We start from the raw sequence: 13,895 nt of genomic DNA, 5'->3' as shown, positions 1-13,895 counted from the left end.
GAAGATCCCCACCCTCCCGACGTTCCTGGTGGACTGACAGTTCGACGGGAACAACTATGGCATCTGGAAGGTAATAATGGAGTCTGTCTTTGAGTTTTATGATTTGGTTGATTTTATCGTGGTTGGAGTTCCAAGGCCAGAGTTGGAGGAGGAGGAGCTTTCACTATCAAGTAAGAAAGAGCGGGAGGCCCAAGCACAGTTGTGGGATCGTGTCAATGCTCGTGTGCATTTTTTCATCTTCCTTAATTGCACACCCCAAGTGATCAATCATATCAAACACATGACACTGGCTCGAGGGATTTGGCAACACTTGGCCTCTTTGTACAATCAGGTATCGCCCATGAAGAGAATTTCCTTGGAAGTGCAGATGCGAGTGATGAATCTTGCAAAGTCTTCGACGATGCGTGAGCACATCAACAAACTCCAGGCTCTTCGGTAGGAGGTTCTTCAGGTTGGGAAGGAGATATCATGAGAGGACATGGCCATCACCTTGCGGTCTCATCTATCAGCTCAGTACTCAGCTTTCTATTCTTCTCTAATCACCAGTGGGAGGCTCAGTACCATTACTTGGAAGGACCTTGTGCCGATGGTTTTGGACTAGGAAGAGCGGTTTCTGAACCCTCCACAGGGCGGAGGTTCTGAGGCTTTGACTAGCCAGCGGTCGAAAGGCTGCAACAACAACAAGAACAAGGGCAAAGGGAAGTCTTCACAGTCGAAGTCTTCTGAGAAGAAGCCCAACTCAAAGCGTGATGCTTTGAAGGTCGAGCAGACCTGTAACCATTGTGGCCAGAAGGGTCATTATTGGAGGAAATGTCCTCAGCGGAGCACCGAGAAAGATGCAGATTCCTTAGAAGCAATCGCGAAGACTCCAGCTTTTGTGCACTTGGAGATTAGGGACACTGGAGCTTTATCTTCTTCAAGCAGGGAGATAATTGGTCTCACCGTTGGGGATACTCAGGAGTGGATTCTTGACAGTGGTGCTTCTAGGCACATGACTCCTTCCCAAGAGTTGTTACAAGACCTTCGGAGGCAAACCGGTCACATCTTTATTGGTGACGAATCCACTATCCCGATTCACAGTGAGGGCATGTTGGAGATCGTCCCCAATGGCAAAGGAGGGAAGCATTCCTCCCCAGTTCTTTTTGTTCCATCTCTTGGTTTTAATCTTTGTTAGTGCATGAGGTTTGCAAGGTTGGCATGTAGGTGGAGTTTGATGAGCATTCAGTTGCTATCCGGGACAAAGCAACAGACCAGGTTGTTTGGGAAGGCGGAGTGGAGAATGGGATTTACAAACTCTTAGCACTCTCTTCTCTTACAAGTACTCGAGTGATTTGTGGCATTTCCGTTTTGGCCACTTGAATGTGGACACGCTGCGCCGGGCTTTCTGGGACCAGATGGTGGATGGCTTGCAAGATGTCGGCAGCAGGGAGGGACATTGTAGTTCGTGCATTCGTGGGAAGCAACATAGGGAGTCTTTTCCGAAGCAGTCTACTGACGGGCTTCGAAACCACTGGAGCTGGTTCACACTGACTTGTGTGGGCCTCTGCAAACCCCATCCTTGGGAGGAGCTTTGTATTTCATGTTGATTGTGGATGATTGTAGTAGGTTCACATGGGCGTATTTTCTACCACGTAAGGACCAAGCCTTTGCACGGTTCAAGGATTGGCATGCTTTGGTGTAAAAGGAGTCTGGATTTCAGGTGAAGATTGTTCGGGCTGATAAAGGAGGGGAGTTCTCTTCTAATGCTTTTGTGCGGTTTTGTGCATCAAGCGGAAGCTGGCCAATACAGGGTCGCCTTCAGAGAATGGAGTAGCTGAGCGAAAGAAGTGGATTGTGGTGGAGATGGCGAGGACGATGTTGCAGCATCAAGACCTTCCTCATCCACTTTGGGGAGAGGCTGTGGCTACGGCTGTCCATATGCTCAAGCATTGAAGGCTCAAATTTATTGGCTCTATCGCCAATGGGAATTGCCGTATGGGAACTTCTCTAACACTTGAACTCATCTCCTTCATTTTGAATTGAGAGAGGTACACCTGAACCGTTGGTGTGTTTCCATCTCCCTCGAAAACTGCTAGACCTTGGCTACTGGTTTTGAAATTGGAGTTGGGTTTGCAGATTTTGACGTTTGCATCTCTTGGTTGACATCTTTTTTTTTTTTTTTTCCGAGAAAAGATCCTTTTATAGTTATAAAAAACCGCCCGTAGGGCTACAAAAGATCCTCTCCTGCTCACAAGAAAAAACAGAGCAGCAAAGAAAACAGCAAGGCAGCCAGGGAGACTCTCCCTAGGTGCTGAAAAGTACAAGTATCAGTACAAAGAACTGAATGGCTATATCATACAGTAGGAGGGGGGAAAAGCCAAACAGGTGGCCTGTAGTGCCAGCGGGGGGACCCTGCGTGAAGGGTATAGAAGGGGCCGCTACGCCAGGTGGTGTGAAAGGCCTGGCGCCGCAAGATCGCCTCATCCGAGTCGCCCCGAATGCGGTTGTACTGTCCCCGCAAGGTGTGGATCAACTCTTGCCAGATCCCCCGAACAGTCTCTGCTGGTGGCTCCAGTCTCCCCTCAAAGGCCCTGAAACACCGGGCCTTCCAGGTGAACCAGATGGTGATGCTGTTGAGGATCTCCCATCGTAGATCCCTCTCCTGTGTCCAGCTGGCGGACGAGAAATCCGGTGAAGGAACAAGGCGAGGCTGGCCCCTAATGAATCTGATGGCCTGGCTGTCCTGCTCCGTCTCATAGCCCATAGAGCAGGCCCTAACGAAGTCGACCAAGCAGCGGCACCCCACGTATACGTACCCTCTGGAGAGAGGGGGGCCAGAATACGCAGCATCCGCAGCCAAATCACCTGCGCCTGAGGGCAGTCCCAAAGGCAATGTCTCTGTGTCTCCATAGGGTGGCCACATTGGACGCAGGCCGTCGGAAGACCGCTGTAGACAAGCCAGGTGCCAACTGCTGAGCCCCTGTGGGCGACGAGTCACTGGAAAGTCGAGATCCTGCGGGCCTGTCGACTAGCCCAGAGCCGGGTCCAAAAATCCTCCAGAAACTCTTGTGAGAGTCCCTGTAGCCGCCAGTGCCCCGCTGCAGCTGGAGAGACCATCCTCCTCGCCGTCAAAATATACCGTCCCAACCGAACAGTATATTGAAAAAAGGTAATCTCTGTGGCCTCAAGGGATGCATAAGGATCGTGCCACTCGTACTCACCAGGGTCCCACTGTAGCCGGGCCAAGGGGCACGCTGCATATGCCCATATGCGCCGATCCGGGAGCACATTTGCAGGGTCTGGGTCAATATGCCACTTCCGAGAAGTGGCGGCCACTACCCGTATCCTCTGAAAGGTGCACTCTGCAACCAAAGGCGACTCCACCTCCACTCTCTGAAGTCTGCCCTCATCCTGAATCTCATAGTAGAGGCATCTGCCATCCTCAGTGCAATCTCTGACAGCAATCAGGATCTCCAACTGTGTAAAGGCTCCCATCCACCGTGGGGCCACTAGCTCGATAGGCGTGAACCACTCCTCTGTGAGTGCCTCCTGAATGTCATCCCTCATAATCAACCCCCCTCTGAAGTTACTCAGCCTCTCCACCTGGATCTCCTCTGGTAGACTGCAGAAGGCTTGCCAGTCTCCAAAGCTACGTGCTGGGCCTGCCTCCAAAGGTCCCCAGGCTAGAGGAGGCCGAGAACCCAGCATATGACCCTGCTCTGTGCGAACCGCTGGGCTCCAGATGAACGGCTGTCTGGCCCGCTCCTCAACACAAGAAGGAGGTTGTTGAGAGAGCCCCGGTCTCAGCAGCTCCCAAGCTCTCAGGATGCTCAAAGCAAATCTGTCCTCCCATCCTCTACTGAGGCTTGTCCTCCTCATCTCGATTTTGAATTTTGATAAATCTACCATACTCCTTGTGGGTGGCCTTCCAATAGCCCTTGTGCTACACCACTCATTTGTCCCCATACTTGCCATAAAATAAAGGCAAGGATGTTTAGTGTTAGCACCACCACTTATACTAAACATTGACTTTAATGCCTTTAAGTCTGCACTCATATGCCATTTAATTGTAAAACTTCCAACACCATCAACATTGAGACATTCACCTGCATTTTGAGATTCAATAATGCTAGGAATTTGAGAATGAGAAAAAAACCATTTCAGTGTTTGATGGTTTTCTACCAATACCTAGTCACATCCAATCCACCAGAGCTCCATTTTGGATTGCACACTATGACTAGGGGTATCTCTTATACCTTGGATATACTCCAGTGCTCTATTCATAAGAGAAACTCTTACCATCGAATCTCTGGTGCCCAAGTGCCCCCTGCTGGGGGAGCCCGAGCTTGCAGCCGCTGCAAGAGAAGCTCTTTCCAAGGCTCAGCGCCTGGAAGCAGCCCCCGAACAATAAGCTTCCCCAATAAGGCTCTACTCTGATCGACTGGATCTATAATGCCCAAGCCTCCCTGAGCCAGCGGAAGTGTAATAACTGCCCATGCAACCTTTGCCCGAGCTGGCTGACCGTCCCACCCAGACCAAAGAAAGTTCCTGATCAGCCTCTGTACCTGGTTGATGCAAGAGCTCGAGAAGATCCAGCAAGACGTAATGTACCACATGGTCGCTAACAGCACCTGATTTACCACCACCACCCTCCCGGCCAAGGATAGTTGAGCTGTACTCCAATACAAAAGCTTGTTCTGAATGCTCAGAAGAAGCGGGGCAATCTGCTGCTCAGGTGACAAGTCTAGTCCAATCTGGCATCCCAAATACCGCACTGCTGTGCCAGGAGGAATCCATCTAAAGGCGGGGTCCGGGCTCCATGCCGGAGTGGGAGCGCTACTGATCCAAAAGGCCACTGTCTTGCGCCAATTGATCAATGCTCCTGAAGCTGCACTAAAAACCTGGAGCGACTGTTCTGCCCGAAGAAGATTGGCCTCTTGGCCATGCAAAAATAAGCCCGTGTCGTCTGCAAACTCAGCATTGAGCAGGTCCTCCCCCCGAACTGGGAGCTGGAGTCCTCTCAAGCCAACCTCCTCTGCCGTCAAATACATGCTCATAGCCTCCGCAAAGAAGAGAAAGAAAAGGGGCGAGGGGACACCCCTGACGGACTGATCTGGTCAGCTCAAAACTCGGCCCCCGTCCTCCTGCAATCAACACCTGGCTGCGAGCTTTGAAATACAGAGCCGCCACCCCTCTAATCCAACCTGGCTCAAAGCCGAGGCGAAGCATAGTGCCCTCTAACAAACCCCAATCGACTCTATCGTATGCCTTCTCAAAATCGAGAAGCATCACGACCAAGTCGTCACCAAGAAATCTAGCTCGGGCCGTCGCCTCCCAGAAGGTGAAAATGTTGTCAAGGATACTACGCTCCTTGACGAATCCTGTCTGGGTAGCATGAATCAACTCCCCCAGGAAGGGCTGGATCCTCAAACTCAAGGCCTTTGCTAAGACCTTGTAGATAGTATTGAGGATCGTAATAGGTCTCCAATGCCGAATATCATCTGATACTCCCTCCCCCTTGGGGATGAGAAAGATCAAGCCCTCTGAAAAGCTCTGTGGCATCACCCCAGTGTCCAAAACATACTGAAAGCCCCTGCGGAGGCCTGGCCCCAAAAGGTCCCAATAGCGCATAAAAAAGGTAGGCGTCAGCCCGTCCTCCCCTGGGCAACTATGGTGCGGCAGGACCCTCAAAGCCTCAGCAAGCTCAACCTCTGAAAGAGGCGCACCAAGGACTGTATGCATACGATCTGTGACCCTCCTTTGCACCTGGGCCCACACCGTCTGTCTGCAAGCATCCCGAGCCTCAATGGCTGGCTCCGCTGAAAGCAGGTCTCTATAGAACCCAGTGGCAATGGCTCTGATCTCCCCGGGCTCAGTAGCTACAGACCTGTCCGGCCTTCCAAGCTGATGGACTCCTGCTCGAGCATGGCGGGGTTCAGTAATCTCAAAAAACTCCCCAGTCACTCTATCTCCAAGCTGCGTCCACTGAGAGGCCTGGCGACGATAGTAAAACTCATGTCTCTGCTCCTCTACCTCTCTAACCTCCTGGCGTGCCTGGCTCAGCTGGGACGCCACCCACTCACATGCAGGCTGCTGCTCCTGAAGGTGCTGAAGCGAAGCAAGGCTGCGTCTCAGCCGCTGCTTCCGCTCGCGAATCTCTCCCAGCCGTGTCAAAGCTGCAGCGTGCAGAAAAGAGCTAAGCTCCATGAGTCCCTGGGCACACTGGCCTGCTGCATCCTGGTCAGAGCGCTGACTATCATGCCAGATCCTCTCAATGTCCTCTGCGAGACTAGGATCTGTAAGTACCCTCTCTGGGATCCTCAACTGTAAGCTGGGCTCCCGTGTCCTCTCCTCAAGCGTCAAAATAACTGGCGCATGATCTGAAAATGAGGTGCCAGCGAGAATGCCAACGGAGCCCCCTCGCTCCGCTAACCAGTCGCCCACATAAAAGCGATCAATCCGTGATAGATTAGTCCTTCCCTGCCGGCGATCCGACCGAGAGAAACTAAGACTGTCCTGAGAGCAGAAGAATCCCCATGCTGCCATGCATCAGTGATCCTTAGTGACATGCAAAATCGCTCCCAAGCTGCAAGCTCCGTGCCGTGCACTGTAACATGACTGCCTCCCACCCTATCAGCTGGGTCCTCAAGCATGTTGAAGTCACCCCCGACGCACCAATGTGCGGCCTCTGGCAATGCATCCGTAACCTGGGTCCAGAACTCTGCTCTGGCACTAGCATGGTTGGGCGCATAGACGTTGAGCACGCCCACTAGCTCATCATGCATCCTCAGAATGACATATTGTGCTCTACCAGGCACAATGATCCCTCGATCCACAATGGCCTGCCGCCATACATCTGCAATGACCATGCATACTCCTCCCTGTCCACCCAAAGGACCAAACCCTGCAGACCAAAAGGTGTCCCATCTACCAGGCATCACCGAACGATATCTCCGGATCTTGCTCTCACCCAAGTGGTGCTCCTGCATCATCAAAATATCAATGCTGCCACCAACCAGGCATCTCTGAAGCTCATGTCTCAAGCAACCACGATAGCGTATATAATGTGCTCCGCCAAGGCCCTGTACATTCCATGAGATGATCCTCATGGATGACTTGCTGAGGTGGATGCTGTCTCAGCCGTACGGCGGGCCTTCGCAAGCGGCTTGGATGGAGAATAGTCCCCATCCGAGCGGCTGCGAATCTGCCCACCCGGTGTACTGCAAGAATCACGGATCAGGCGCCAGTGGCTGTGTCCCATGGCGACTGCCTCCCGCTCAGACAGAGCAACCTCGTGTATACATACATATCCAGGGTCGCGTGCTAAGTCTGCCACTATGCGAACGACCAAATGACGAATCCCTGAGGCATCCACACTCTCGGGATCCAAGAAAAAATGGGCCAACTCCCATAGTCGGTCTATCACATCTGTCACCTCCAGATCGCTCACATGATGAGAAAACTCAACTGCCTGAGTCTTCAAAGTGCTAAGAGCGAGCTCTAGAGTCCACTCCCGGTCGCATGGGCCACACAGAGGGAACGAGAAGGCCACCGCTGAATCAAGTGCCTCCTCCCCGCGGGCCGGAGGAATCACTACATGAACTCTGATGGGTGCTGGCTCATGGGGGCCCTCTGCTCCAAAAAGCCGTGTGAAGGCGTAATCAAAAGCCTCTGAGCGCTGTCTAGTGCCGAGGCGACTCAGCCGACTGCGGATAGATGATATCCGAGAAGCCCGAATCGGCATGGCAAGTCTCCTCTGTGATGCTCGAGCAAGGTCGGTGCTCAGCGCCCTCCGGACTGCAGGTGAACGCCAGGGGACTGCCAGGGCCTCCCGGGGAGGTGAGGCGGGCGGGGGGGGGGGGAGGAGGGGGGGGGCGAGGGGGGTGGAGAGGGAGCCGCTGCCGAAATCGGAGCGGGGACGGGAGGAGGCGAAGGTGGAAGCGAGGCGGTGGGGGGGGACGGGGGTGGGGGGGGTGAAGGAGGGGGTGCTGGCATCTCCTGGTCCTCAGTCGTCGCAGGGGTCTCCTCTTGGAGGGGAGCAAAGTTGTTCCTCACGGGAACCCAGTGATGTTGAGACTGTGGCTGCTGCTGCAGCGGTCTCTGGGCGTGCTGCTGTGGCTGTCTCCCTCGACGGCGCCCCTGTCCAGGCTGCCACTCCGAGGTCTCTGTGGCCTGAGCAGGTGTCCCGGAGGCTTCCTGTCGAGCCGCATCTGTGGGCGGGCCATCAGGGGCCTGCTGCTGTGGTGAGGGTCGGGGTCTCCTGCGAGGGCAGGCCTTGGCCAGATGACCGACCTGCCTGCAAATGAAGCACTGGTTCGGGAGCCCCGAGAACTCCACTCTCTGATCAATCCATCCCCCGCCTATCCTAGGTAGCTGAATAACCTTAGGAAGGGAGGAGATGTCAGACACCAAAACTCTGACCGAAGGTAGCCCAGCTGCTCTGGCCACCACTGAAGCTGCTGTGGGGCCAGTCTCTAGTACCGAGCCCACCAATGCTCCTAGCCTAGAGAGGAGAGGAAGATACTCCCGGCGGAGTCCAGGGAAGCAAACTGTAACATGGAAAAGGCGCTCTCCCTGCTCGGCCGCTGCTGGGTCAAAGCCATGCTGCCAAGGTCTGAAGAAAGCCCGAGCACCCTGATGGCAAGGGGACTCATGGCTAGTACCTTGGCCACGCTCTGGGTGGTCTCGAACTCGATCTGGTAATGTCCACGGCCCAGTAGCTATACGTCTTGGATCTTGCCCACATTTGCAAGAAGGCGGGCCTGGAGAAGATCCCGGATCTCCCCTCCGCTGGGGCGAGTGCCGACTATACGGCAGATGGTGGAATGAGCCTGGAGGCGTTCCACCCAGAGTCACATGGGGACGGGGACGGGGACGGGGAAGTGCCGTCCCGGGGACGGGGTCGGGAACGGCAAAAAAAAACCTCTTTTTTAAAAGCAATTTAGGAGTTGTATGCATGACATACATATAGAGACACACTTTGAACAAAATTTTACACCGAATAGACAAAAAAACAAGAGTCATTTTGAGCAAAATGCGCTAATAAAACATCGATGGCACACTGATTATGTGATTGATAGTCTGATAGATACAAAGAGATAAGTACATGCCTCATGGGCAGTGAGGGTTACAAAAAAGAGTGGGTACAAAATAGGGATACTAGATAGATCACAATAGATCATGGCCATTGGCAGTGGGCACAAAAAAGGTGAGATGGCTCAAGGCTCAAGAGTCAAGCCTCAAGCTCCTGAAGTGCTAGCTTGACGGGAGGCTTGGAAGTCGAAGTCGTCGATGCCATTTGACGCCTCCTCCTCCCCCTCAGGCTGTGGCTCCTCCTCTACCTCCTCAAGATGCTCCTGAGCTGCAGGATCCTGCTGTGCCATCTCCCATTCGGTGAAGGGATCCGCCTTCCCTGTTGCTGTCGCACATAGCATGCGCAAGTTAGCGCTCACAAAAACCAAATCACTTGCCCTTTGCACTTCAAGGCGGTTCCTCTTCTTAGAGGCAATGTGACTGTAAACGCTCCAAAGTTGCTCCAAGCAACTAGAGCTCACAGCCTGGCTAAGGATGCGAATAGCCAAGCGCTGCAACTCCGGCCCATCTGATCCGTAATCCTCCCACCAAAGAGGAGACCCAATCTTGAGGCGGTCAAGCTGTGCATCTAAACATCCAAAAGATCCCTGCCGCGTCCTGTACTGAGATAGCTGGTCTCTGATCTTCCGCCTGATGGTAGGGTCGGGCTCTAAGCGCTCCAAAATGATCCGCCATCCCCTGCTTACTTCCTTGTCGGCCTCTTGCTTTCTGCCCTGGAACTCTGGATCAACCACAAAGGCAGCCGCATGAAGAGGGGAGTAGTAGGAGTTCCACCTGGACTCACATAATGAGTGGATCTCCTCAAACTCGGCCCTGTCTGGCACAAGCTGCTGGAGTGACTCGATCATGCGATCCATGGCCTCATAGACCTTGCCGATACATGGTTCACGGCCGTCAATGACTCGTAGAAGGTGAACAATAGGCTTGACCAAGGCATCAAGTGTCTTCACCTTCTCCCACCAAGCGGCATCATCGGCGCGATCTCGGCATGTTCTCCCTGTTGCCGATTTTGACTGCGGCATGGCTGAAAATTCATCACTAAGGAAAAGCCCTCTTAGGGCTCCGCCACATGTAGACAAGCGGCCTAGCATGAGGAAGTTGTATGCAAACCTTGTCTCAGAATACTTGAGGAGGGAAAGAGTGCTCCTTTTAGAGAACTCATGTCGCAGCCTTTGGTGGTTGAGGACAAAGGATACAAGCTGGTTAGCCTCCTCAATGGTGGGTGCAATCCATGGCAAGGCACCTATGTCTTTGAGGAGGTTGTTGAGACAATGGGCCATGCAAAAAGAAACTGTGATGGATGGATACATTGACTCAATAATGCTCCCGGCTGCCCTATTTGACGCCTCTCCATCCGCCACCATGCCGACCACAAGCTCCGGCCCAATGACCTCGATCGTGGACGCCCATTCCGCGGCAAGCACATCCACGGCCTTCCCAGTGCCACTCGCATCATGTGACTCGATGAAGTACACTTTGCCCCTTGAGTAGGCCACCACTCCATGGATGGAGCGCTTGCGCGTGTCACTCCATCCGTCTACAATGAGAGAGACTCCGTTAGTCTCCCATGTTGCCTTTGTATCCGCCGCCGCCTGCTCAACGGCCAACTTCTCCCTATCAAGCAAAGTGGTGCGAATCTTTTCCGATGAAGGTGGCACATAAGAGGGGCCATATTCCCCGATCTTTGTGGCCATCTCACGGAAGTAAGGAGACCTATTTCAAGTAAGGAAAACCATGTAGCATGTTAGCTTTTTTTGGCAATATGACAAATGCTTTGAAGCATGAGACATTAAAAAAAAAAAAGAGTGAAGAGAATTGAGTCTCGACTCTCACCGTGCCGCTTGAAACGCAATGTGGTCGTGGTAGAAGAACCTAGCCACCGACCTATCCACCTCATCCTTCAATTTTGGGTTCCAATTCTCGTTAAGAGTGGATTGACGGCGGATGGGAATGGAGGCACCCGATGTGGATGGAGTGGACTTGAATGGTTGAGAGCTTGAAGCAAGATTTGGGTTCCTCTCCACCTCCATTCGCGTCGGTTGCTCTCGTGCTCTCACCACATCATGAGGATCAACGGCAACATGTCGCCCTCTCTTTGCCGCCTCGGCCACCTCATAAACCTTGAGCTTCTCAAGAAGCTCCGCTCGCTTCTCAGGAGTAACACGTGCGCAAAATTGCACTTGATGACCGGCCTCGTGCAAAAAGTGAGCTCGCACTTTGTTGGCGCCGCCACTTCTCTTGTAGGAACAAAGCTTGCAATTCCATGCCCTTGAACCACCGCCCACTCCACGACTAGCGTAGTGGACCTCATCCCACCATGACCATGTGTGCACCGCCGGCCTCCTTCGTGAAGAGCCCGCAACGGAAGATGTGGCGGCGGCGCCTTCACCTTGAGATGCCATGAATGATGAATAGTGTGAGAGAGAGGGAAGAAGGGTGCAAGAGAGAGAGAGAGAGAGAGAGAGAGAGAGAGAGAGAGAGAGAGAGATGGCTTGGAAGTTGGAGAGAGAGAGAGAGAGAGAGAGAGATGGCTTGGAAGTTGGAACTTGGCACAACTTGGCACAACTTGGAGAGAGATGGATTTGGAAGCTTGAGCAATGAGGCTTGAGAAACGAGTGTGGGTGCAATAGAGACTGTGCCTTTTTTTATAGCTGGAATTCTGCCCGTTTCCGCCCGTTTCTGCCCGTTTCTGGCCGTTTTCTGCCCGTTTCTGGCCGTTGGAGACGTCCCCTCACCACGTCCCCTGCCCGTCCCGCGTTTCGGGAACGCGTCCCCGGGACGCCTGCAGGCGTCCCCGTGTTGCACGGCGTCCCCCGCACGTCCCACGCGTCCCCGGCCGTCCCCGTCTCCGCGTCCCCGCGTCCCGCGTCCCTACGGCCCGTCCCCACGTCCCCGTGTGACTCTGGTTCCACCTCTGCGGTGAGGCTCGCTTCCTCTTCTGGCGAAAGAGAGAGCCTGATGGGGTGTCCTTAGGGGCGGGCGAGGGGGCTGCGGGGGAGTCCCTCTGAGGCGGGGCGGGAGGAGCCTCCATCAGAGTCTGAAGCTATGGCGAAGGCGAGGCGAAAGCGGAGATCCTGCAAGAACCGAGCTGCACACAGAGAGGCGGAAGACGAAGGCCGGAGGAAAAAGGAAAAACCCCCTTGGGGGCAGAAATCAGCAAGGAAAGGGAGGGGGGGCGAGGCGGCGAAGGAGTAGCCCTAGGGGGGGGGGGGGGGGGGGGGGGCAGGAGCTGCGCGCAAGAGGGGTGGGGGGGTGAAAGAGCTGGCGGAAGGGGGGTCGGGGCACTGCAGAGGGGAGGTGGGCGCGAAAAGAAGGGGGGGGCGCGAAAGAGAGGTGGGGCGGCGGGCAGTACAGCGAGGGAGGGGGGCGCAGTAGCGAGGGCAGGCGGGGGGGGGGGGGGGGGGGGGGGGGGGGCAAGGGGGGGCGCGAGGAATGAAGGGGGCGCGAGGGGGCGAGCAGGCAGGTAGGGGGGGGGCGCAGGTGTGCAGGTAGGGCGAGCAAGGAGGGGCGGGAGCTTCCCTCTTGGTTGACATCTACCTGTGTGGATCCCAAACTGTCTCTGACGTGTTGCTGGTATCCTATTGTTTGTGGTCTTCCTTGGGCACAAACTTTTGTTTTTTGTTGGGTTTCAACCATCGCGGTACGTTTATCAACTTTACTTGCATGTGCTACCACTGTGTTACTATTTGTACTTGGCCTTGCAAAGTTGCCAACAATTATCCAACTTCTTCAAGCATCTTGCGTGGTGTTCTTCTTTTGCTAGGTGATGAACGGAACTTGCCGGTTGTCTCCTTTTTGGATTGGGGGCTGCAAGGGGCCGACGAGAATGCTCTTGAGAGGGAGGTGAGGCGGGGGGGGGGGGGGGGGGGGATATTAGGCACATAGGAAGAGGAAGGGGCAAACGGAGTGAGTGCGGGTAGAGTCGGAGGCGATGGTGGAGATGAAGCGCGTGGGGCGGAGAGGTTGGAGAGGGACGTTGCTGAGAGGTATCCATTGGAGAGGAAGGTTGTTGGGGAAGGCTCGACGAAGAGAGGGTGGGGTCAACCTGTCGCACTAGGCACTGTGGGCCATAGGAGAAGTCGTGAGACGAGGAATCGGCCGCCACGTCGGGGGGTGGGCTCTCTGTGGTGACCGGAGGGGGCCTGCCGTCTGGGGCGGGTGCTGTGATAAGTGCTCAAAATGGTTCTCTGAGACAAAATCGGATCCTCTTGCACGTTGCCAGCCTGGCGCACACAATGGCGACCCTCAGCTCTGGTGCTCAGCCGCCGCTGGCGACCCGGGCAGGGGCCAACCGTCCACCACTCTTCGGCTGATGGGTCATCCATGGTCAGAACCTGGTGCTCCGCGGCCTGGGAACTTGCTCCTCCCTCGGCCCCCTGATGAGGATTTGAGCGGGAAGTAAGAGGGGGAACCACCGGGGTCTCCTAGTTTGACGCCGAGGGCAAGCTTTGGCCGGATGACCCATCTGCTTGCAAATGAAACATTGGCCTGGAAGGCCAGAATGATCCACTCTCTGTAAAACGGGATCGCCCCGAAGGCTGTGAATCTATATTGTGTGAGGCACAAAATCCGGCGAGGCAACACAGATGCGGAGAGATGGAATCCCAGCTGCTCGTGTGAGGGCCGAGGTAGCAATGGGGGGGGGGATTCCATCACTCTCCCGATGGCACCACCTATCACTGGGAGAAGAGGAAGGTATTCCTTCCTGAGGCATGGAAAGCAGATTGTCACGGGAAAGCGTGAAACTCCAGCGAGAGGGTCGGATGCCGGGTCGAAGCCGTGCTGCCACCGTGCAAAGAAGGGCTGTATGCAATGCAGCGGGG

The 13,895-nt window shown here is 54.6% G+C and overlaps 2 protein-coding genes across 9 annotated transcripts in view; one reads left to right on the top strand and one right to left on the bottom strand.

Moving 5' to 3' along the window:
- Positions 1-13,895, top strand: part of LOC147631547 (uncharacterized) — a 136,854-nt gene that overhangs the window by 88,621 nt on the left and 34,338 nt on the right. The window lies entirely within an intron of this gene.
- Positions 8,833-11,732, bottom strand: LOC147631548 (uncharacterized). The gene is made up of 2 exons (XM_086808060.1): positions 10,906-11,732; positions 8,833-10,785 (listed from the first exon to the last, which is right to left on the bottom strand). Exons 1-2 carry the CDS (start codon positions 11,472-11,474, stop codon positions 9,219-9,221), a joined length of 2,136 nt encoding a protein of 711 aa, XP_086664186.1. The 5' UTR covers positions 11,475-11,732; the 3' UTR covers positions 8,833-9,218.

Source organism: Cibotium barometz, chromosome 14 (assembly GCF_041138505.1).
Source record: "Cibotium barometz isolate CiBa-2024 chromosome 14, ASM4113850v1, whole genome shotgun sequence".
NCBI classification, from domain to species: Eukaryota; Viridiplantae; Streptophyta; class Polypodiopsida; order Cyatheales; family Cibotiaceae; genus Cibotium; species Cibotium barometz.
Note: the sequence above shows the minus strand (reverse complement) of the source record. Positions and strands in the feature narration are given on the sequence as shown.

What these genes read in the sequence shown, in the direction of transcription:
- LOC147631548 (XM_086808060.1), bottom strand. Translation starts at nt 11,474, where the DNA reads ATGGCATCTCAAGGTGAAGGCGCCGCCGCCACATCTTCCGTTGCGGGC. An exon ending in ATTGCGTTTCAAGCGGCACG is followed by an intron (nt 10,786 to 10,905) that starts GTGAGAGTCGAG and finishes TACTTGAAATAG; the next exon opens with GTCTCCTTACTTCCGTGAGA.